The 24,334-nt window shown below is 49.2% G+C and overlaps 2 protein-coding genes across 4 annotated transcripts; both read left to right on the top strand.

Annotated features, from left to right (window-relative positions):
• Positions 1 to 6,662: 6,662 nt before the first annotated feature.
• Positions 6,663 to 10,158, top strand: LOC139048987 (uncharacterized). Of its 2 annotated transcripts, none has more exons than XM_070524002.1 (2): positions 6,663 to 8,268; positions 9,511 to 10,158. In XM_070524002.1, the coding sequence occupies exons 1-2, from the start codon at positions 6,865 to 6,867 to the stop codon at positions 9,817 to 9,819; spliced, it is 1,713 nt and encodes a 570-aa protein (XP_070380103.1). In that variant the 5' UTR covers positions 6,663 to 6,864; the 3' UTR covers positions 9,820 to 10,158. The 2 variants fall into 2 exon arrangements, with proteins under 2 accessions (XP_070380103.1, XP_070380104.1); XM_070524003.1 differs by having other exon boundaries at positions 6,664 to 8,268; positions 9,534 to 10,158.
• A 6,312-nt stretch (positions 10,159 to 16,470) lies between these two features.
• Positions 16,471 to 20,232, top strand: LOC139049025 (uncharacterized). 2 transcript variants are annotated; one of them, XM_070524050.1, is made up of 2 exons: positions 16,471 to 18,357; positions 18,492 to 18,658. In XM_070524050.1, the coding sequence occupies exon 1, from the start codon at positions 16,921 to 16,923 to the stop codon at positions 18,331 to 18,333; it is 1,413 nt and encodes a 470-aa protein (XP_070380151.1). In that variant the 5' UTR covers positions 16,471 to 16,920; the 3' UTR covers positions 18,334 to 18,357; positions 18,492 to 18,658. The 2 variants fall into 2 exon arrangements, with proteins under 2 accessions (XP_070380151.1, XP_070380150.1); XM_070524049.1 differs by lacking the exon at positions 18,492 to 18,658 and adding an exon at positions 19,686 to 20,232 and having other exon boundaries at positions 16,472 to 18,318.
• The last annotated feature ends 4,102 nt before the right edge of the window (positions 20,233 to 24,334 follow it).

Genomic DNA, 24,334 nt, shown 5'->3' with positions numbered 1-24,334 from the left:
AATATTTAACTTACCACTGTCGTTGAAAAGAAAAGTGCAGAACCATTGCACTCTACAAGCGCTAACATATGGGCCAGAAACATGGAGGGAAACAAAGAAGCTCGAGAACAAGCCAAGGACCACGTGAAGAGTAACGGTACTAAAAAAAAATCTCAGTGCCCTTGTTGTGAAAAAAGGATGACCAGCGAAGCTGTGTATGTGGGCCCCTTAATGGCGAACTGCACCTCCACCGCGGGTGGGTCCGGAATTTCACTATCTTCGGGATCGCCCCACGTATTGGGAGTACTTAACGCCTGCTTCACCTGCGCCTCGGGTCGTTCCGGTATTGCACTATCTTAGGTATCGGCCAACGTATGCGGAGGGCTTAATGCCTACTTCACTTCCGCCGCGGCACGGGCCTGTACTGCACCATCTCCGGGATCGGCCAACGTATGAGCGGTGCTTAACGCCTGCTTCACCTCCGCTGCGGGTCGGGCTGGTATTGCACTATTCTCTGGATAGGCCCAGGAAGGGGGACTGCTTAGCGCCTCCTTCACCTCCACCGCGGGTGGGTCCGGAATTTCACTATCTTCGGGATCGCCCCACGTATTGGGAGTACTTAACGCCTGCTTCACCTGCGCCTCGGGTCGTTCCGGTATTGCACTATCTTAGGTATCGGCCAACGTATGCGGAGGGCTTAATGCCTACTTCACTTCCGCCGCGGCACGGGCCTGTACTGCACCATCTTCGGGATCGGCCAACGTATGAGCGGTGCTTAACGCCTGCTTCACCTCTGCTGCGGGTCGGGCTGGTATTGCACTATTCTCTGGATAGGCCCAGGAAGGGGGACTGCTTAGCGCCTCCTTCACCTTCGCCGCAGGATGGGCCGGTATTGCACTATCCTCGGGATCGGCCCACGTACAAGGAGTGCTTAACGTCTGCTTCATCTCCGCCGCAAGTAGGCCCAGCATTGGCCTATCTGCGGCATCGGCCCACGTATGGGGTGTGCTTAACGTCTGCTTCACCTCCGCCGCGGGTCGCGCTGATATTACACTGTCTCCGGGTTGGGCCCACGTCAGGGGAGTTTTTTGCTGGCAACAAGAATATTTCCTTGAGGAGTAGAGGAATACAGCTTTGCCGTAAAATGTTAGGGGAAACGTTAAGAGAAAGGGAGAAATCAGAGGAGATCAGGAGCAAACAAGGTCACTTCTGATGCGATCTCAAGTCGCGTCGATGTTTCAGAATCCTTTTTTTTTTTTTCGAAACAGGCTGGTCAGCCAAGTGGTTCAGCCCGACAGAAAGCGGTTGTCTCGACACACTATGTGGCGGGCACTCACAAAGAACACGACGAATCGTTCCCGCGTCGGGGCAATCGCCAATTTTAGGCGGTGTCAGCCATCCCTATGCGGAACGTGTAGGCATTGGGAAACAAGACCCCCAAGTACAGCTTACACAAAAGGGTCGCATCTCTTCAAGGAAGTTTTGGTGGAAGCCGGGTGCATAAGGCTGGATCCAGCGTGTATAAACGGGCGTGCATTCATGTGGTTCATTCCACTGTGGTGTAGTGCACTGGCGTGCAATTAGGCGGATCACCCTTGCAGCATCAGTCCTAAACACCGGTATCGATAGGCAGTCGTCTTGTGCGTGAGCTGAACGGTCACCTTGATCCGCACATGCCTTGCGCATGATACCGCAGTGACTTGGCAGCCTCTGATACAATATTTGATGTCCTTTCTTTGTAAGGTGGTGTATGCCCACTGTGATTTCAAATACAAAATGGTCGAGCGAGCCGCACCGTAAGGCTGACAATAAACAATGTAGTGGCGTCTTCGAGCCGCAGAAAGTCGACCATTTGAGTGTTGCTTCGTCATTATTAAAGCGTACTGCGACCCTAAGCGCTTCGAGTTATGCTGCTGTCGATGTTATCAAGTGAGATGTTTTCAACTTGACAGTGGTGGCTTCTGCTGGAATAGCGACAGCTGCGGTACAGCTTATCGGCCGAACCGAGTCGTCAGAGTACATGCGAATGTGATACCGATACGTCTAATTTAATAAAAGTAAGGTAAGCTGTTTAAGAGCCGCTTATGAGATATCTGATTTTTTTTCGTACGCCAGGTATTGTCGCGTTGATCTTTGGGTGAATGAGGCACCGATATGGAGCGAAACGTCTCGCGGAAGGTGTAAAGCACGATGGTTATTGCCTCACAATGTACGGATACCGTTCGGCAGAACGAAGCACGCGGTCTCTCAGCATACACAGAGGCTCGAATGTGACAAGCAGTGCGGGAAAGGTGCCTTACGTGCACGCTCAGTGCTTCAACTGTGATGTGGGTCTTGATGACGTGCTCCCTGGTGATTGCAATAGTTGCCGCCGTTGACGCACTCGGAGGAATACCTAGACACATCATGAGCGCCTCTGCATGAAAGATTTGAATAGTACCTAGGCTTGTTTTACATGCGGTAGTCAAAACTGGCAAGCTGTACCGCAAGAAGCTGGCAGAAAGTAGCCTATATAGTAGCCGCGTAGCGCTTGTGAACATTCCCCAGGTCTTTCCGGCGAAGAACTCGAGAAGGTTACAGATGCCTGTCAACCGGTTCTTCATGGACTACAGTCTCTATGGGGTGGCAAACACTCTCCGAAGCACCTCTCAACTGTAGAGGGTTGAGTAGTGTGAGTAACGTTTTTGCCTTTCATTTGATAGACTATTTTGATGGAGCTGGCTCTTCCCACGGTGTGAAAGCGCATAGTTTAGGGTGCACTAAAGTATTAGAGTATAGGAAGTAATATCGACGGCAACTTAAACATTGCAATAAATTTGTTCCATACATAAAACTCTTTGCAATACTTTGGTATGATGAGACTGAATTGCATGGTCGGTTAGGTTTTGTAACGCAAATATTCCGATCTCTTCGGCCACCAAGTGGGGAAGCGCATGGGTAAAACAGTAAATAAATATTTGAAGAAAATATGTCGGGTATTTTGAAAGAGAGTTTTTCACAAGGGAAGAGTGAGCCCGTCGAACCCCTGAGCATAGCGCATTCACGTATTCCAAAAACTGTAAAAAATAAAATCCATATTATTTATGCTTTGTTTTTAGAAAACCATGTATATACCAGAAAGCTCATGGTAAGCTACCATTCAATATTTGTTGATTTACTAACTACACATTCATGCATGGCCACAGTCATGAGTTTATGACTAATTGTTTTTTAAAAAATTCTTGTTTCACGTACTAGCCATTGAACATTCCTTTTCCACGCTACTATAATTGTTCGGGGCCCTTTAACAATTTTGTTGGGTCTGGGAGAGCGTCTAAAGAACGTTGCTGGGTTCAAGGAAGTCTGCGACAAATTTGAAAGTTTGTCATTCGTTACTCGGTTTGTGATAAAAGGTAGGCTTCACTTGCTGGAGCCAGGTGTGATGACCACTGCCAGTGGATTGATCGTCTACGGTAATTTTGGGGGGTTTCAAGCTTATCGGAGTTTACCACGCTATCATTCTTAAAGCACCGTCTACAAGCAGAAGGGGTGGAAGTTGTTGCGTGGTGTGCTGTTTTCTGAATAAGGTTTGCAACCGGAGGCGTAATACGTTTTGCTTAGCCCAAGTCATGACAACCAGCGACGACTGGTGAACCGGTCTTGGCTACCAGGAATAGGGTGGCCGCCCACTTCCGCGCTTCAACAGCTTGGTCTCCGAAAGTAAATTTTACTCGCTCACTGCTAACAATGTGCAAATGCACTTGGGTAAGGATACTTTATAAAGATCTGTGTGCCTTTTATAAGTGGCAAAAGTGTAGTAGAATGTTTTAGAAATCTCCGAGTAAGCGTTCTGTTATGGTTGTTCAAATTTATATGCCTACGCATTGCCCTTATGCCTATTCATTGAATTCGACGTCTACAAGGAAAATATATACCCACCTCTTGGTGGAACAACTCGTCGTAAATGAGTTTCATGCATGCGTACTTCTAGAATAATATAGAAATAATTTGACTAGCTCTAGAGCTTCTTTTGACTATGAAGGTAAGTTTGTTAAACCATCTGGAAGCAATTAGAATAAGCGGTTCCAGAACTTTTCGTGGCGTAAGTTTTCCAAGGCGTTTCTGTTGAGGCTTTTTTTATTTTATTTTCATTTTTTGCAGAATAAGAACTGGATGTTTGATGGTCATAGTTTCTAAATCGCTGACGAACCACTCGCAGCCGTAGGATCCTAACGCAAGGGAGGTAATAACGTGTCATGAGTTCAGCTATGACAACCATCCGATTGAAATGTAGGTAGGCGAATCGAGGGTTCTTGGGTGGAGAGTGAGATCATTGACAAACGCGAACTGTGCTAAATGTTCGGCGCGTGCAATCTCCATTAACAGGGTCTCTAGGTAAGCGATACGCACTGAAGTAACCCAATTATGACTACACATGTGCTAGTGCAGGATGTGAGTGATGCAACCTTGTATTTCCTCGAGCAGTGGTTTAGTGAAGCACGAGGAGGCATCACAAACGGTGATGATTGAAGATTTAAAACGGACAGTCGCGCGGTGTGTGTTGCTGCTATACGGATTTCGACATGAATATCTCCGTGTTTCCTGCCTATTAGTGGCTGCTAATAAATATACCGACACTACGCCCCAAAAATCAGGCCATTAAAGCGAGCCCTTTACGTCACTGGGAATATACATGGGAATGTTCCCAAGGTAATAACATTACATTACACTCGGCCCGCGTCGACCGATCGCCTTAAGAGACGTCGTTGACTCTCGTCAGCGCAGCTACCCCTGAATGGTCGTGGAATTTTCTCAAAGAAATGAAAAGGAAAGAACGACCTTTGCGTGAACTTCCGGTTCACAACGCGGTTCCTCCCCAAACGTTCCACTTAGCTACCCACATTCGCTGCGCCCCGTGAATAGGTTGAGCAGGCGCAAATAAACTTCGTCGAATCGAATAGACGTGTTGAAATTACGCGTGATGCTACCACACCGTCCCGTTCAAAGGCCTGGTTTGGTTTTCGACAAATTGGCTTGGGCTCTCTAAATCGACAAAATAAGGACGCCGAGGGCTGAGCCATGACATAGGCGTGTACTTAGGGGACAAGAAAAAGCCATTGAAATTGAAGAAATGTCCGCACAGCAAAGAGCACTGCTGTACGAGCTCCCAAACTCGAGGGTGCGGGATAGCATGCTGCTGCCATGGCCGCGGCATTTGGATGGGAAGCGAGACGCAATAAAACGCTCGTGTACCATGAAGTGCGCACTTTAAGGAAACCCAGGTGGGCGAAATTATTCCGGAGCCCTCCCACTACAGGATACCTCACGATTGTATCGGGGCTATGGCGCGTAACACAGCGAAATTTATTTTTAAATCGAGTTTTGCGGCAGGCTCGTGAGAACCACGCTCACCAGAGCTGTGAAGTTATCTCGCGCGTTAGATAACACACAGAATTAGATTAGTAACACATCAAAGCTGCATCACATATAAAATGCACAAACGCGCGATCCATGAGCATAAATACTCAAAACACTGAATTTTTTGAACGCCGCGCTTTTCCTAAAGCATGAGCGTCAATAGCGCACGTGTTGACGAAGTTTGTGAGCTGTTCATGTTTTAAATCTGCGTCGCTTTATCTTTTGTCTAATTTTGCTGTTACCAGTTTTTTTTTCTTGTGACTTCTGTACAATTGCCACCATGCTCAAACGAAAAACGACAGTCGTGAGTTCTCACATCACCTTATCGCTGTCACATTGCTCTCAACATGTATTTCGTTGAGCAATAAAAATACGCGCTCAAGCACGAAATACCACCGGCGCTATATCGTGCTTGATCGTCAAAGCACTCATATATCGGGTTGTTTTGCATGTACCCGGAAGAATCGGGTTGAGTCGGGTTCTCGGGCTGGAATTGGCCTGTCGAGCTCGTGCAAACGCTGCCCGGTCGGCCTGAAAGAGCGTCGAGTCGGGCAGAGTCGGCCCGACTGCACGAGGTCGATCCAGCTCGACCCGTTTGCAGCGCGCATGTAAACGCGGACTGGTCGGGACTGCAGCCGGTGCTCATAATTGCGCGGAAGCGGTGGGGCGTCGCGATTTATGCGCTGTGCAGACAAGAACCCGACCTAATCATAACGACACGACCCATGAAACTGAAGCTGTTGCAGGTGGCTGCGGAAACCGGAAGTCCAGTTCCTGCGCCCTGATGTCTCGGCACGATGCTACGTGCCGTCGCTGTTCACTTGTCACAACCGAGTTCATGTAAAAACCGCGCGTGGTCACGTCAGCCTCGATCAGCCCGGTTTTCTGACTGTCGTGTTAACGTAAGCCCAGGCCGTATGTAACGTGTGAGTGTAACCTGAAAGCCATAGACTCAAACTTATAAGGTTACAGGTTATATCGCTTGAAGATGGCTCCGGTGTACTGCAGCCGCACATGCATTCCTTCGATAAAATCTTATCTCGTGTAGTGCATCACATCCGCGAGTTCATCCATCTAAACTTTACGCCGTGAAAAAGCAGGCACACGGAAGAGGGTGAAACGAGCGAACAACATTATCACTTCCGCTACTATTAATCGCTCTTAGCCGCTTTGAACAGTAACCCTTGCCGAGTAAAGGTGTAAAACAAACACGTGCACGCACCCTTCGAGTAGCGCACGCCTTCGCTAATCTCGCTGACATATTTCCTTTGCATGCGTTGGGAGTGATGACAGCGCCACCACACCCGCGAGACATCACGTTGCTCGCTCGTAATGCATCACGTGTGCAGCAAACATTTGTGAACAGTCGCCCGTAACACTCGGTTAGCACAGTCGCCTTTACCCGTCCGTTTGGCCGCACCCCTCGAGCCTCTATCATCGACGAGTGTGAACAGCTTCCCTAACGAGACACCTCACCGGAACACCGAAATGACGCTGAGACTGCGCCCCAGCCTAAGTTCGTCTTCACTGGCCGAGCTGATAAGAACTACGAGGTGGAGAGAGCCCATCCACGAATTGGACCTCGCAAATTGCATTCTTCTCAAACCCGTGGTATTGCTTCGACGCATCGGCAGATGTAGGCGACTCCATTACTTGCGGTGCGTCGCCTGCCCGCTCCGTCCGAGCGACCTGCTCGGTTTAATGCTGGAACGGCTTCCGCATCTGGCGGAAGTTGAGTTCTTCCTCCTCGTGGCAGATACGGACGTGGAGTCGGAAATAAGGCAGTTGAAGCAGCGCGCCTCGGAAATGCCAGACGCCCGGGCTCTTAATCTCCGCCGCATGTACGCCGAAGTGAGTGGACACCGGAACTTCAAGCTCCTCTCGGCTCTCCTGCGCTTCTGCCCGAAAATCGACGAGCTGCGTATTCATTTCGCGCGTGGAACCTTCTTGAACGCGCTCCTGGAGTGTAACGTTATTTTCCAACAGTGTGCGAGTTTGGAAACATTCGCGTTTTCTTCCGAGATGCCACCCTCCTTTCAACAACTGCCACCCGAACCCTTAGAGTTCACGAGCTACGCGGCCGTCTGCGCCAACGTTAGCTACCGGAGGTCGAGCAACATGTGGAACTGTGTTCTACTTCCAGATCTCGTTGACTGCTGCGACGATCCCCTCCTTCTGCCGCAACAGCTGGTCCTGGTTGCCGTCCATCACGCAGAAGGCACCACAGTGGAATGGATTCGCCTGGCCAGCCTTGAACACTTCTGGACGAACGTGCGCCAACTCTGTCTTCTGCTATTTCCAGCACAGCCCTCCGAAGGCGTTTACGCGACGGCAGGCGCCGCTTACCGCGACAGTCTTCGTGACCTCATATCGACCAAGCTCCGGCAGGTCGTCGAGCTTAACATAAGCGCGTTCCACTTCGGCCCGGACCTCGACTTGACAGCACTGCTCCAGGACGGCTCGCTGGAGCATCTGCAATCCCTGTCGGCGACGCCTTGCGGGCTTCGCCGCCCGTCAGCTCTGCGCCGTCTGGCGCAGAACTGCCCCGACTTCAAAGAGCTGGGCGTGCGCTTCGATAGGCGGGGCAGCTTCGTTCGGTGCGCCGTCTGCGAGGGTGAGTTCCTCCTCGATCACGACGACATGTTGGAAATGAACGAAGACGTGCCCGTCTTTCACAACGCGCTTGCAAGGCTGACTCTAAGTGACGTGCATGTCCGTCTCTTCCATTCGTTCGTCGAGGCCTGCCCAGCAGTTTCAGTGCGGCTCTCAGACTGCCCTAGTCACTCGCACCCAAACTACCCGTCTTTGGTAAAACTGCTCGCCAGAAACAGCTCGCTGAGTTGTCTCGTGCTTCGGCACGATGCCCTGCCCTTCGGAGAGGCATGTCTGCTGGTGAGTCGGATTTGAGCTACGGGCTTTCAGTGCCACGAGCATACTTAAGGATAGTTCGGTACTCTAAACGTGTACTCTAAACGAGGCATTAAAATTGCCTCGTTTACTTATTTACTCAGCGCGTTAGGTAGTGGGCAATATACATGAAAAATGTTGGAGGGAGAGGCGGGACACAGCGTGTGCTACCATTTGTTGATGAGTGTAGCTGTAGGAGCTTGTTGGTAGGGCATATCTATTTTGTTGTAGCGCAAGCTGAACAAGGACAACAGAAAGGCACATCTGACACACACTAATCTTTATGTTCCAGACATGCCTTTGTTGGTCCTATTCAGCTGGCGCTAAAGCAAAATAAGATATATGACCTGTTTAGTTGCTAGAAACGACAGGAAGCGAATATATAAGTAACGTAATCGCTAGCACAATCGGGAAATTCGGGAACGTCTAGAATAATTTTGTGGCCAATGTAACACGAAATGCGCACACTTTCGCTCGAGAAGCGGCAAAAAAAAACAGATTCTGCACGGCGCATTACTTCTTCAGCAGGCACCAACTAATCGGCACCAAAATACTTCTGCATTGTGTTTACTGCGGCTGCGTATCTTTATTGCAATAAATTCAAGGCAACTGTATACGCCAGAAGACACGGTTGCCCTGTAAGGGCAGCAGAACCTAAAAAAGAAAACGCCTTCCCAGTGCTAATTGTTTCGCTCAGAACAGGCCATCAATCCCTATCATAAGTTTCTGCAATAACGCGCAATCTATTTACTGCCTTCAAATGCTTTAAGCAGCTTAGCACAATTCCTCAAAGCTTAAGTTCTCTTTAACATTTACCGCATAAAAAGACATCGAGGGCTGACATAAGGGCAACTGAAATTTCTTTGTGAAGACGCCCTACAGGCTCTGCCTCGCCTTTGTTGCACTCGCATGTTGTATCGTTCCGTGAGCTGAAACAGTGGAAAATAACACGACAGGAAAACGGGTTAGCTCAGGTCATGAGCTAAGGTCAGGTCAGGTCAGGTAAGCTCAGGCCGTGAGCTAACCTGTGCAAATGCGCGCACGGTAAAACAATTTCCAGCATTAAAAGAAGGATTAAGAATGTGTCTTTATAACTCATACCCTCACATCATATTTTCGGCGTAAAGAGTGCTAGTTAAAGAGACATCTGCGCCCTTAATAAAATTTCGGATGCACGAGTTAGTTATTAAGATAACGTGATTTCCTGCGGGCATCGTTCCGTTCCAGGAAAACATCTCCCGCATCGCCAGCCTGCAGTACCTGTACCTTCTGTCGGCGGCGCCATTACTGGACAATGTCGCCGAGGTGTCCATGCTGGCATTGAGTGACAGCCTTAAGCCTCACATAAAGGGCGTACACGTTCACTACCGAAACTCTACCGACGGCAGCGAGAAGCGGATCACGTGGATTAGGCGGCGTGGCGCTCCAACCGGTGGCGTGCTGGTTCGAGACGGTCCCTGCTTCATCTATTGTTCGACAGCTACATTCATAGGGCTCGCCAAGCCGCTGAATCGTGACTTCAAGGAGATCCTGTAAATAAATGCACGGCCGAGACGTAATATAATGCCTTAGATACGCGTCAGTGTGCCTACAATTACACAGCTTATCATTTACTTTTTTTATTTTGTATCTTCAAATATGTATGCCTTATCCTTCGTTTATTTTTCTTTCTTCACTCTGTGTCTGAACTCGCACTAAAGGGGCCCTGCGACGTTTTTTCAGCCCATTAAATAAATCGCGTTAGATGCGAGACAGTGTTTTCGCAACGCATGGGCCAAAAATTGCTCGCTTTCATGGAGCAGGCGAACACTCCGTGGTCGCACTTAGTACACACATTCTCTGGGGATGCGAGGGTAACCCACCCCCACAATCATTCGTGCCAGCTCCCTCCGACGAGGGTTGGAACCAGCTGCTGACAAGAGCAGACAAGAAAACACAACTTGCACTCGTCTCGTGGGCCCAAGACGTCACCCCCACCTGGGAGCCGCACTTGGCCTACCTGGCCTAACTTCAAATCCTGCAGTGGCAAATAAAGTTGTTTCTCTCTCTCTCTCTCTCTCTCTCTCTCTCTCTCTCTCTCTCTCTCTCTCTCTCTCTCTCTCTCTCATGCAGCAGGGAACGTACAATGTGGCCTGACGGCATGCCCAGGTGGCGCTGCCGAAACGCCTGTCAACATAACTTCCCCTCTATCTGCAAAACTAGCGGAAACTACTTCGCTCCTCCTCCGATCCAAACCCCCAGTTGTCGAGCCCTTGACAGTGGCGCCACCTATGCTGGCCCTGCCGTAAAAGACAACGGCTAACGCGCTACCAGAGGAAATCGCGGTAAAGTTCATTCAAAGCCTGCGCAGCAGTTTTTTATAGAAGGCTTTCCGTCGTCAGGCGGTAATTAGCATTAATAATGTCGTGTTGCTATCGCTAAAATAATAGAGAAAATTACTGTTATTTAGGGATAAAGCGCCCGCACATTGAGAAGTCTTGTTGCTGAAGCACAACGCATGCACACAGTGTGCTCAAACACACGCGTAATAACTTCAGTTCCACGTTATGACTGCGTGAATGTGTACGTGGTTTCGTAGGCTCATTTGAGTACCTGCATGCGCGCGAAAGATTACAAATGCCTGGGACCAGCAATGCCTAGCAACAGGGCCACATCTGCTCCGCACTATTTAGAAATTTGACTATGACGCTGACTTTGACGCTGAGAAATTTGACTAAGGTTACAGACCTAGGTGGCGTTAAGTTCCGCTCGTACATCCACCGGAACAGTGGTTAAACTACTGGTGTCATCTACGACGTGGACGTCTCCATCTCCAGCGCCGACTTGCCGATTCTAGTGAAGCCTGCCGTTGATGGCGTCTCCATAACACATGTGTAACGCCTCGGCATATCCCGCTGTGTGAAAACTATATTCAAGGGCGAGACTCTCCCTTCGCACGTCAAGGTGGGTCACTTTACACACCCTGTGCGACCATTCATCTCAAGGCCACTGCAATGCCGCAAATGGGACACGTGAGTGCCGTGTGCGAGAACACGAGAGTTTGCTCACGCTGCAGCGAGCCTCACGCAGCAGACTCTTGTGCAGCCACGGTTCTCAAATGCACCAATTGCCTTGGATCCCATGACGCTTCCTCGAAGGACTGCCCCAAAATGAAGAAGCAAAAGGCGATCTTGAAGCAGATGGCGAGAGACCATTCGTATCGTCGGGAAGCCGTTGCGGCCGTAAGAAAGCGAGGCTCCCGACACCGCCGGACTTCAAAGAACGCCGATACATCTATGAAGGGTACGCCCCATTCGACAATACCTCCTCCTCTGCCCCCTAGGCCTGTGGCAATTAAATCTAAATCTGTCAAGGCAACAGCCAATGCCAGAACAACAGCGGAAGTCACAACCGAAGCCACAGCTGACGCCGCAGCCAATGCCGCAGCCAATGCCACAGTCGGTGGTAGAACCGATTCCACAACCGGAGGCGATACCGCAGCTGATGCCACAACCGGAAGCGATGCCGCAGCTGATCCCACAGCCGGAGCCGGAGCCCCGTCAAGTGATACAGCTGGGCACGGCTGTAGAGCGAGCAGCGCGGATTCCTGACAAATTGCCCGAAGAAGACCGGCAAGTCGTTATGATGCTCCAGTCTCTGATGAATACCCTTCGAATGCTCTGAAATAACGTGTACACTCCGTCACCGTGAAGTAAAAGCAAGTGCTGGATGTTCTGAATTCAATATTTGCAACTCTTGAGTAAGCATCATGGCTCACCCGCATCATTATATTCGCACTGAAGTCAGAACGGCCGCGGTTTAGCTTAAAAATATACTGACACGCGCTGCAACGTACTGCTGACGCCTACCGGATCCTTGGTATTCACTGGTGACTTCAACGTCTATCAACAGCTATGAATCACCAAGACTGACGGCAGCCTAACATATCGACGGAGCACTTGCTTCGACTCGACTGATTTCCAAGCACTTTGCTGCGTCCACAGACAGTGTTTCCTCTACCGGCTTTCCTCTTTCTGTTACCCATTTCCCTTCCCCCAGTGTAGGGTAGCAAACCGGACGCTCATCCGGTTGACCTCCCTGCCTTTCCTCTCTTTGCTATCTCTCTGTATCAAATAAAGTAAAGAAGCATTTCGCTGTCAGACTTCACAAATATTTAACTTACGTTGTCGTTCTAAAAAAAGTGCCCAACGTATTGCATTCTACAGTTGCTAACATATCGGCCAGAAAGTCAGATAGTAACATAGACACTCGAGAACAAGTTAAGGACCGCACTACGCGCGACGGAACCACGAATGTTGGGCGAAACGTTAAGAGACAGGAAGAGAGCGGTGTGGATCAGAGAGCAAACGGCGATCGCCGATGTTCTAGTTGCCATTAGGAGAAAAAAATTCAGCTGAGCAGTCCATATAATGCGTAGGGCAGATAACCGGTGGCCATTAGCGTTGATGCGCCATCTACCATTGTACATAGGGGTCTGAATATGTACATTCATTGGGGTCGGTTGGCGCAAGGCAGTGATAGTTGATAACTTTGGGACGCGCCTTCAAGCTGCCGCCGGCTCAGTTAGATTGACGATGGAGATAAGAAATATTATTCATGTATGTTCCAGTTTAATCTGCAGTCACCTAGTTGCAAACGTACGTAGTGATTTCATTTTTGATAGGTCGGTTCAGCGAAGGTAACGTTCGCTAAGCTTCGAATGGGCCGGTTGCAAAAGCAGTACCCCGAGGGCAAATCATGAATAGTCATTTAATGATCAGGCCAGCGCGTTCCCGACGTATTTGCTTTGGTTCTTTTGGGGCGGATGTGAGCTCTGCTGGAAGGACCGGCGTGGCACACGTCGTCTTTTTTGCCGCCGTCGTTTGCACGATACCCGAAAATCTGCTACATGGGAGCCCTCAGCTGTCTGCACCGGGAACAGCTTGTTTCACCGAGCCAGTACAAACGCGGTCTATTTGATAACAACCCGCGTGGAACAAGACCCTGAAATAGGCGCCAGTCGGCATTAAGTTTCAACACACATGCGTAACCCCCAGCAAACCCCGTTCATATATATACAGGGTGTTTCAGCGAAGTTTCAAAATTTTTTAAAGGTTCCCTTTGGTAGATAGCTCAATTCTAGTTTTTTAGCCAGTCTACTCGAAGCGGCAACATTACTTGCATAAAAAACTGAAATGCAAAATGGACTAATCAACAAGTATTCACTAATTAACTTTTTTTGTTAATTATAGCATGACCCATATTGCAATTTACAAATTCTACCAGTGGACGTCGCGAGACGCATTCACTTGGAACGAATCCTCAGAACTACAGCACTTTCGAGACACAAATTCCCGGACGTTTCGGAGAAATGCATTGACCTTCCAGTTACTTGTGTGCTTCAGTGCATGACACGACGTTTTGTTCACAAATAAACTGGTACGCCAATGCATTTCTCCGGAAAGCTCGGGAATTTATCCCACGAAACTGGTGTCATCTTTAAAATTCGTTGCAAGTGGATGTGCCTTGCGAACTCCACGGCTAGAATTTGTAAACTGCAATATGAGCCATAATGCAATAATTTAAAGCTTAATTACAATTTATCTATTAACTAGTGGACTTCGCATTTCAATTTTGCTGCAAGTATTGTCCGCCGCTTCGAGTAGACCAGCTCACGAATTAGAATTGTGATGTCGCCACAGGCGGCTTTTAATGATTTTTGAAAGTGTTCGCTGAAACACCCTGTATATTTTTTCTTGGCCACGATGTGCACTCTCGGACCCGTAGTTCGCTTATGCAATGTTTTTGCCGCCCGTTACCTTTCCCCCATATTTTCACCTTCATTGGATTCTCGATGTTTCCTCCGCTCGTTATCCATACTGTACAAAATCAAGTGGGATACCTAATCCATTGTTAATTACCTATACATTACGTGTTCCCTTCAAGGAGAGATGGCACTTAGCTCTACGAGAGGCTATATTATCTTAGTAAAACCGGCTACTGGAAGAAAGCAATAAACTTCAAACTTCAAACCTTGCACATAATTCTTGGCGCATAACACAGCATGAGAACAATACTTGACGAGACAAGGGACAACACAGGCGATCGACTCACGACCAGATGTATTTCGTACCAGTTGAGTGGAACGCACCAGTAAACTACTAGGGGTGTACGTTGTATGCAGGTGAATTTTTAACTCAGAGGTCAGAAATCATGGCAACCAAATGGGTGATGCCTATCCTATAAAAGGGTGATGTCAACTGGCAATACATAGTAACGCATTTTGAAAAGCGAAAAAAAAATGGGAGTAAATAGTTTTGAAATAGGAGCAAAAAAAAGAATTTCTTGTCTAGTCTGGAGGTAGTTTGGGCTTTTAGTAAAGCTTTAGGTTCGAATAAACTAAATAATGCCGAGTGAGCGAGTGAGCGAGCGAGCGAGCGAGTGAGTGAGTGAGTGAGTGAGTGAGTGAGTGAGTGAGTGAGTGAGTGAGTGAGTGAGTGAGTGAGTGAGTGAGTGAGTGAGTGAGTGAGTGAGTGAGTGAGTGAATCCGTGAGTGAGTGAATCAGTGAATGAGTGAGTGAGTGAGTGAGTGAGTGAGTGAGTGAGTGAGTGAGTGAGTGAGTGAGTGAGTGAGTGAGTGAGTGAGTGAGTGAGTGAGTGAGTGAGTGAGTGAGTGAGTGAGTGAGTGAGTGAGTGAGTGAGTTGTTCAGTTGGTCAGTTGGTCAGTTGGTTAGTTGGTTAGTTAGTTAGTTAGTTAGTTAGTTAGTTAGTTAGTTAGTTAGTTAGTTAGTTAGTTAGTTAGTTAATTAATTAGTCATAGGCATTTAATAAATATCCGCATAGCAAAGAGCACAGCTATACGAGCTTCCAAGCTCGAGGGAGTGGTACAGCATCCCGCAGCCATAGCCGCCAGATTTGGATAGGGGGGCGGGGGGGGTCGAGACGCAGAAGTACGCTCGTGTACCATGCATTGGGCGCACGTTAAGGAAACCCAGGTGGTCAAAGTTATTCCGGAGTCCTCCATCTACAGAGTAACTCATGATTGTATGATTGTATCGTGGTTTCCGCGCGTCAAACAGCGAAATTCATTTTTATATATGGAATTTAGTGGCACGCTCACGAGAACCACGGTCAGGAAGGCTGTGTAAGTTATATCGCGCGCTAGATAACACGGAGGAAGAGATTAGTAAGGCAGCAAAACTGCACCACAAAGATAGATGCATACCCCATCCATGACTATACATTCTTAAAACAGAATTTTCGAACGCCTTGCTTGTGCCGTCCATAACACACGTGCTGACGAAGGCAGTCAGCTGATCATGTTTTAATCTGTCTCGCTTTCTTTTTGTCTAATTTTGTTGCCCTCAGTTCCCTTTTCTTTTCTTGTGACTTCCGTACAATAGCCACCACGCTCTAAGGAAAAATAATAGTTGTGAGTTCACGCATCATGTTATCGGTGTCACATCGTTCTTAATTTGTCCTTTGTTATACAAAGAAGGAGCGCGCTCAAGCGCGATGCAGCGCCGCCTGTAGTCCCTGCCAAGCGTTAATACAGATATGCGTTTTACATGCACACGAAAAAAGCGGGTCCAGCCGGCTTGTCGGGCTGGAATTGTCCTGTCGAACTCGTGCAAATGCTGCCCGGTCGGCCTGAACGAGCGTCGGCTCGGGCTGAGTCGGCCCGACTGCGCCAGGTCGACACGGTTCGACCCATTTGCAGCGCACATGTAAATGCTCACTCGTCGGGCTACAGCCAGCGCTGAGACTTGAGCGGAGGCAGTGTCACGTCGCGATTTGTGCACAGGGCAACGGGAAGGCTATCAGGACAAGGCAAAGACAACCATCTAACCTAATCATAATGACACGACCCATGAAAGACAAGCTGTTGCAGAGGACAAGCGGGAAACGGAAGTGCAGTTCGGACGCGTCGATATGCCGGCACGGCACCTGAGTGCCGTCGTTGTTCAACACTTCTCAGAAGCGAGTTCATGTTAAAGGGCACGTGGTCACGCCATGTTCATTCTGCCCAATTTTCTGACTGCCGGGTTCACTTAAATGTAGCCTATAACCTATAAGTAAGTGTAACCTGTAAGTGTAACCTGTAACCCATTGCTTCTAACTTATAAGGTCAGAGGCTATATCGCTTGAAGCTGGCCCCGGTGCATTGTAGCCACACGTGCATTTACATCTCCCGTAAAATCTTATCTCGTGTACGGTATCATATCCCCGGGTTCATGCATCTGTAACTGCATGCAGCGAACAAGAAGCCAAAAAGAATTGGGTGAAACGAACGAACCATACCTTGTCACTTCTGCTGCTCTTCATCGCAGTTCGCCGCTTTGCACAATAATCTTTGCCGAGTAAAGGTGGAAAACCCGTTCAAGCACTTTCCGCGAAACGCACGCCTTCGCAAATCTCGCGGAAATGTTTCTTCTCCACGTCTTGGGAGCGACGAAAGCGCCACCGCACCTCTATGACGTCACGTTGCTCGCCCGTAGTGTATCACGTGTGCAACAAACATTTGTCAAAAGTCGTGCCGTAACGCTGTGTTAGCACCATCGCCTTTCCTCGTTGCTTCGCCCCCGCCACTCGAGCCTCTATAATTCGCCGAGCGTGAAGCCCTTCGCTAAAGAAACAAGGCACAGGGACACCGAAATAATGGTGGTGATACGCGCCCACCAAGGGCTGTCTTTTCTGGTCAAGAAGCTAGAAGCTGTGAAATCGGTGCTGACTATCCGCGTACTGGACCTCACTAATTGCATTCTTCTCGAACCAAAGGAATTGCCTCTGCACATCGGCAAATGTAAGGAACTCCAATACTTGCGGTGCGTCGCCTGCCCGCTCAGGCCGAGCGCCCTGCTCGATTTAATGCTAAAACGGCTTCCGCGTCTAAAGGAAGTTGAGTTCTCCCTCGTGGCTGAGACGGACGTGGACTCGAAAATAAGGGAGCTGCACAACACCGCGTCGCAAGTACCTGGCGCCCTGGCTCGCTATCTCCGCCGCATATACGCCGAAGTGAGCGGCGACCTGAACTTCAAGCTCCTCTCGGCGCTCCTGAGCTACTGCCCTAAGCTGGACGAGCTACGTGTTCATTTCGTGCGCGGAAACTTCATGAACGCCCTCCAGGAATGCAACGCCATCCTCGAACAGGGCGTCAATTTGGAAACATTCACGTTCTCTTCCGAGTTGCCAGCATCCAACCAAAGCCTGCCGTCCACACCGTTGGACTTCACGAGCTGTACAGCCGTCTGCGCCAACGTCTGCTACCGGAGGTCCAGCAACATGTGGAACTGTGCCCTACTCCGAGATCTTGCAGTCGGCTGCGCAGATCCCCTCCATTTGCCGGAACAGCTGGTCCTGATTGCCGCCCACAACGCAGAAGGCTTCACGCCGGAATGTATTCGCCTGGCCGCCCTTGGACACCTCTGGACGAATGTGCGCCAACTCTGTCTTCCGCTATTTTCCGCACAGCCCTCCGATTGTGTTTACGCGACGGCGGGTGCCGCGTACCGCGACAGTCTTCGCGACTTCATCTCCGTCAAGCTCCATCAGGTCGTCGAGCTTAACATAAGCGCGTTCCACTTCGGCCCCGACCTCGAATTGACGGCACTGCTCCAGGACGGCTCCCTGAAGCATCTGCAATCCCTCTCGGTGACCCCTTGCGGGCTTCGCCGTCCGTCAGCTCTGCGCCGTCTGGCACAGAACTGCCCGGACTTCAAAGAACTGGACGTGCGGTTCGTTAGGCGGGGTAACTTCTTTCAGTGCGCCGGCTGCGAGGGTCAGTTATTCTTCGATCGCAAAGACATGTTAGAAATGTACGAACCCGCCCCCGTGTTTCACAATGCACTTGCCAGGCTTACACTCAGTGACGTGCATGACCACGTGTCCCTTTGGTTCATCGAGAGCTGTCCTGCGGTTTCCGTGCGGCTCTCAGGCTGCCCTAGCCCCTCGCAGTCAGAATACACGTCTTTGGGTCAGCTTCTCGCCAGAAACAGCTCGCTGAGTTGTCTCGTGCTTCGACACGATGTCCTGCCCTTCGGCGAGGCGTCTCTGCTGGTGAGTCGGGTTTGAGCTACGGGCTTTCTGTACCACGAGTATATTTAAGGATAGTTCCCTGCTCCGCACATGTCAACGGCGCCGGAAATGAAATTTCCCCGTTTATTATTTAATAAGCGATGGTGAGTCTGCTGGTGAGTCGGGTTTGATCTACGTGCTTTCAGTGCCACGAGAAATTTAAGGACGGTTCAGCAATCTAAACGTGTCGACGGGGCCGGAACGAAAATTTCCTCGTTTATAAATTTCCTCAGTGAGTTACGTACTGTGTAAAATATGTGAAAAATGGTGGAGGGAGAGGTAGGACAGACCGCAGACTACCAATTGTCGATGAGTATAGCTATAGGGGCTTGTTACTTTGGCATATCTTATTTTGTTGTGGTGCAGGCTAAACAAGGAACACAGAACGGTATATCTCACGCACACAGAGCTGTGTGTGTTAGATGTGCCTTTCTGTTGTCCCTGTTCAGCTTGCGCTACAACTAAATTAGATATAGCAAATGTTTATGGCATGAAACGACAGGAAGCCAATAGATATGTAAGGTAACCACTAGCACCACCTGGAAATGCGCAAACATCTAGAATAGTTTTGCCACCACTCTGATATTAAGTGGGCACACTTTCATTTCAGAAGCGAACAAAAATAAATACAGATTATGTGCGGTGCATTACTTGTTCAGTATGAACCAACTAATCCACAACAAAGTACTTTTGCATTGGGTTCACTGTAGTTGCGTATCTTTCTTGTGACAAGTGCTCAAGGTAACTATATAATTACACTCGCAGACACTGTCACCCTCTAACGGCACAAGAAAGGAAAAAATAAATACGGCTCCCCAGAGCTTACAGTTTCGCTCAGAACAGGCAACCGATCGCAACCATAAGTTGCTACATTAACACAAAACCGATTTGCTCCCATCAAATTCTTTAGTTTGTCTAGCACAATTTCTGAAAGCTTGATTTCACTTTAAGAAATTTACCGCAGACACAGGCATGGAAGGTTTAGATACGGGCAACTCAAATTGCTTCGGCAGAACGTCCTAGCCTCTACCCCTCGACTGGCGCACTCGCATGTTGCATCGTTCCTGGAGCTGAACAGCGCAACATAATACGATGGGAAAAAAAAGGGACCGACACACATCCTGTCATTCCGTGATATTTCTGCTCCACTAATGAACTAACAAGCCCATATGCATGCACTGTATGATGCACCCAAAAAGAAAGGGTAAAGACTGTAAATGTATATCATTCATCCTTGCATCATTTTTTTTCACCATAACAGTGCGAGTTAGACATTTACGCCCTTGTTAAATTTTTCGATATCTGAGTTATTCACGAATATAACTTTCTCGGGCATCCCTCCATTCCAGGAAGCCATCTCCCGCATCGCCAGCCTGGAGTACCTGTGCCTTCTGTCGGCGGCGCCATTCCTGGACAGTATCGCCGAGTTGTGCGTGCGGACGTACAGCGACCGCCTGAAGCCTCACATAAAGTGTGTACACGTTCACTACCGAAACTCGATCGACGGCATCGAGAAGCGGATCACGTGGATGAAGCAGTGTCGCGTTCCAAGCGGTGGCGTCCTGGTTCGAAACGGTCCCTGCTTCCTGTATTGTTCGACGGCCACATTCATAGGACTCGCGAAGCCGCTGAATCGTGACTTCACAAACATCTAGATGAAGGCACGGACGACACGTAATAAAATTTTAGATACGCTTAAAAGTGCCTACAATGATACAGCTTATCATTTGCTTCTTTTTATTCGTATCATCGGATGTGCATGCCTTATCCCTTGTTTATTTTTCTTTCTTCCCTGAGTGTCTGAACTCGCGCAAAATGTGCCCTGCAAAACTTTTTGAGCCCTTTAAATAAATCGCGCTACATGCGACACCATGCTTCAGGAGCGCATGAGACAAATATTGCTCGCCTTCATGCAGCGGGCAACGTACAATGGGGCGTGACGGCCTGCCCAGCTGTCGCTGCGGAAACGTCGGTGAACACAACACTCCGTTGTCGGTTACGTGTTGTCTAGAAATTGAAAACACGGCCTCCGTGATCGGGCGGCGGTTCTCGGAGGCGATGCACGAAGCACTGGTGGTGAATGCCGTAGAGAGGGAAGCAAGTTGTAGGCCCACTGCGAACACAGCGCACGAGAGGCTATGCAGGGTACTCGGACAAAGACCACAGTTGGTCGAGTACATTTTTATCCATTACAGAGACACGCACATTCCTTTCAAGGGAAGTTCTCCAAAGAACATTTAAAAAGAACTTTCAATATAGACCGCAGCGAATTGAATTGTTAGCCGCAGAACCGGAACACTGAAAATTCGGAATGTGCAAGCGACTGTTCGAAACGTATACGTGACGTCACGCACGCAGCTTCTCGCCGTGCTGGTCCTCCAACGTGGCCAAAGATAGGGCGTCGGCAGTACAAGGCATCGCGTACGAATCGAATGGTCCATGCTATGCGGTATCGTATTCGGCTCTAGAATTGGCTATTCGAAGTTGTGGAACACCATATGTATAGGCGTACCACTGCAGCTCTTCCAGTCTGCAGGGAGAAAAACAGATTCAAGCGGACACCCTTCTGAACCGTTCGGGTGCAGTTCGATCCAGTTCCTGAACGAACACATGAAGGAGGACCGTATCACAATAGTTACCAGCTGTTGAGTAAGAATGGCTTGCCTTAGGAAACCGACAAATTGTAACTTAGGAGGATGGTTCGCGCTATTTGGTTTTCCATGAGACCATGTGATGCAGCGCGAAGCGGCACAAGGGATGAAGAAGAACGAGGACAAGCGCTTGTCCTCCTTCTTTTTCATCCTTTGTCCCGCTTCGCGCTATAACACACTCTCCTACAAATTGGTTGTGTCGATATAGACAAGGCACTCTAGTATATCCACAATCTAACCATTGTTGGACACCTTAAGAACGATGTGCGGTGATGTAGCATTGAATTCAGTTCCCGTTTAATGAGCACTATATTGTAGTAAATATATTAGGTGATGTGCTATTCCTTTTTTTTTACATTGCGGTCACTATCAGGGTGGCCTAGACGTGATCGCATAGTTTGCGTCACACAAGTTTGTCATTAAAATTTCTGAGGTGACGTGACCCTAAGTTATTAGAGTCAAAACATGTATCAAATAATGCAAAAAAAACTTTGGTTGTCAGACTCCACAAATATGTAACTTACCAGTGTCGATGAAAAGAAAAGTGCACAACCTTTGCATTCTACAGGTGCTAACATATGGAGCAGAAACATGGAGTGTAACAAAGAAGCTCGAGAACAAGCTGAAGAGGGCGGCCTCCGCAGGAGACACCTGACCCACCGTTGACACTAAATGGAGTCAACATACCCAAGGTGGACACACTCTGTATTCTGGGCCTCACTTTCCAGAAGGACGGTGCCGGTCTTGCCGCCATAAAAGAACTGCAAGCGACAGTTACCCAAGTCGCGCACTTGGTGCGAAGAGTGACAAACAAAAGCACGGCCTGAGAGAGCAGGACATAATCAGATTAATACAAGCCCTGATAATGAGCAGAGTCACTTACGGCACCCCGTACCTGGGTCTCAAGAACAGCGAGAGAGAAAAATTGAACACCCTAATACGAAAGACCTACAAGCTGGCACTGGAGCTTCCACCGACGACGTCGACGGAGAAGCTACTCAGCCTGGGCATCCACAATACTTGGGAGGAACTGGTAGAGGCCCACAAGACGAGCCAGATAGAGCGACTCAAGCTCACCAGGACGAGTAGGGACACGCTAATAAGTCTGGGCTACCCAGTTGAATATGAGTTCATAAAACAGCGGGTTCCTCTACCCCTGAGGGAGAAGATCATGGTAGCCAGCATCCCGAGAAACATACACCCTGAATACCACAGAGAGAGGAGGCGAGCGAGAGTGAAAGCTCTACGTAAGGCCTACGAAGGACCAAAACAAGGAGAAGACCGATACACCGAAGCGGCAAAGTACAAGAACAGAGCGGCCCACGCTATCAGCGTGATCAACGGCGAAGGACAAGAGGTAGCAGCGGCCTCGGTAAGCACTGCATACATCGACTGCGTGGAAGAAACGGCGATAGCCCTGGCGGCCACTACGGGTCAGCGAGAGGAATATCTAATCACAATCATCACCGACTCACAAACAGCATGTAGAGATCACCAAAAGGGCCGCATTTCCAAACAAGCCCTGAGCATCCTCGAAAAACGGGACAATTTTCCAGAACTCTACATTGTCTGGGCCCCGGGACACGTGTCCCTGGCGGGTGATGTAGCGGCTAATGCCGCTGCCCCAGATCATATTCTCCGGGTTATCCCACCAGGTTCACGAGCACCGGTAGACCAACAAGATAGCGTCCCCAAAAGATACGCCGATATCTTGAGCCACTACAGACTGGGTAGGAGGATCTATCCACCCCCGCATCCCCAGCTCACAAGAGAAGAGGCGGTGATCTTCCGAAAACTACAGACCGGCTCATTCCCGCACGGCACCCTGCTACAAGCCATGTATCCTAAGACCTATACTCACAAATACGCCTTCTGCTCTACGCCCACTACCCTCTACCATATGGTATGGGAATGCCAACAAAACTTATCGACACCGCCCATCACCGGACCAACCGTCGAGCAGTCGGAGGCCCAGCTGACAAGCTCGAGCCCTGAAGACCAGCATCGCCTGGTGAGCAGGGCCAAGCTATCAGCTCAGGCCCACGGCATTCTGGACTAGGGACGCCGCCCACCTCAGACGATTTTATCGTCGGCTCATTTCTACTTATAAAGTTTATTCCTCCTCCTCCATCACCCAGTGTCTAAACTGGCACTAAAGGGGCCCTGTGACGGTTTTTCAGCCGGTAAATCAATCGCGCTAGACGCGAGAGAGTGTTTTCGCAACGCACGGGCCAAAAATTGCTCGCTTTTATGGAGCGCAGGCGAACCCTCCGTGGTCGCACTTAGTACACACATTCTCTGGGGATGCGAGGGTAACCCTCCCCCCAATCATGAGTGCCGGCTCCCTCCGAGGAGGGTTGAAACCAGCTGCTGACAAGAGCAGACAAGAAAACACCACTTTCACTCGTCTCGTGGGCCCAAGACGTCGCCCCTCCTGGGAGCCACACTAGGCCTACCTGCCCCAACTTCCAACCCTGCAGTGGCAAATAAAGTTGTTTCTCTCTGTCTCTCACGCTTACGGGAACGTACAATGTGCCTTGAAGGCGTGCCGAGGTGGTGCTGCGGAAACGCCTACCAAAATAACATCCCCTCAATCTGCAAATCTAGCGTAAAGCACTTCGCTCCTCCTCCGCTCCAAACCCGCGGTAGTCGCACCCTTGACAGTAGCTCCACCTATGCTGGCCCTGCCGTAGAAGACGATGGTTAACGCGCTACCGGGGGAAATCAGCGGAAAAGTACCCTATATAGTTTCAGCATAGTGTTTGTGCACATTCTCCAGGACTTTCCATGCAAAAACTTGAGAAGGTGACAGACGCCTGTACCACCGGTTCTTCATGTACTACAGTCTCTGTGGGGTGCCAAACGCTGTCCGAAGCCCCTTTCAAAAGAAACTAGTTGAGTAGTGCGAGTAACTTTCTTACCTTTAATTTTGTAAAGTGTTCTTACGGAGCGCGTATGTAAGACGGGGGGCGCGCTCTTCCCACAGTGCGAAACCACATAATTTAGGATGTAGTAGATTATTAAAGTATAGGAAGTAATACAGACGGAAACTTTATGCTGTTCCAAAAATTTTGCCGCAAATGAAATTCATTGCAATTGTTTGGTACCATGACACTGAATTGCGTGGTCGGTTAGGTTTTGCAATGTAAATATCTCGACTTTATCGGCCAACAAATAGGGAAGCGCATAGGCTAACACAAAAAATAAATGTTTAATGAAAATAGGTCGGGTATTATGAAAGAGAGTTTTTCACGTGGGAAGAGTGACCCCTCCCCCCCCCCCCCCGTCGAACCATTGAGCAGAGATCATTCCAAATACCGTAAAAAATAAAATCCACAATAATGTGT

This window comes from Dermacentor albipictus, chromosome 8 (genome assembly GCF_038994185.2).
Source record: "Dermacentor albipictus isolate Rhodes 1998 colony chromosome 8, USDA_Dalb.pri_finalv2, whole genome shotgun sequence".
Taxonomy (NCBI): domain Eukaryota; kingdom Metazoa; phylum Arthropoda; class Arachnida; order Ixodida; family Ixodidae; genus Dermacentor; species Dermacentor albipictus.
Note: the sequence above shows the minus strand (reverse complement) of the source record. Positions and strands in the feature narration are given on the sequence as shown.

Bases quoted from the DNA above. Each gene is read 5' to 3' on its own strand.
- LOC139048987 (XM_070524002.1), top strand. From the start codon at position 6,865: ATGACGCTGAGACTGCGCCCCAGCCTAAGTTCGTCTTCACTGGCCGAG. The intron at 8,269-9,510 runs GTGAGTCGGATT...GTTCCGTTCCAG, and splicing joins TCGGAGAGGCATGTCTGCTG to GAAAACATCTCCCGCATCGC.
- LOC139049025 (XM_070524049.1), top strand. From the start codon at position 16,921: ATGGTGGTGATACGCGCCCACCAAGGGCTGTCTTTTCTGGTCAAGAAG. The intron at 18,319-19,685 runs GTGAGTCGGGTT...CCTCCATTCCAG, and splicing joins TCGGCGAGGCGTCTCTGCTG to GAAGCCATCTCCCGCATCGC.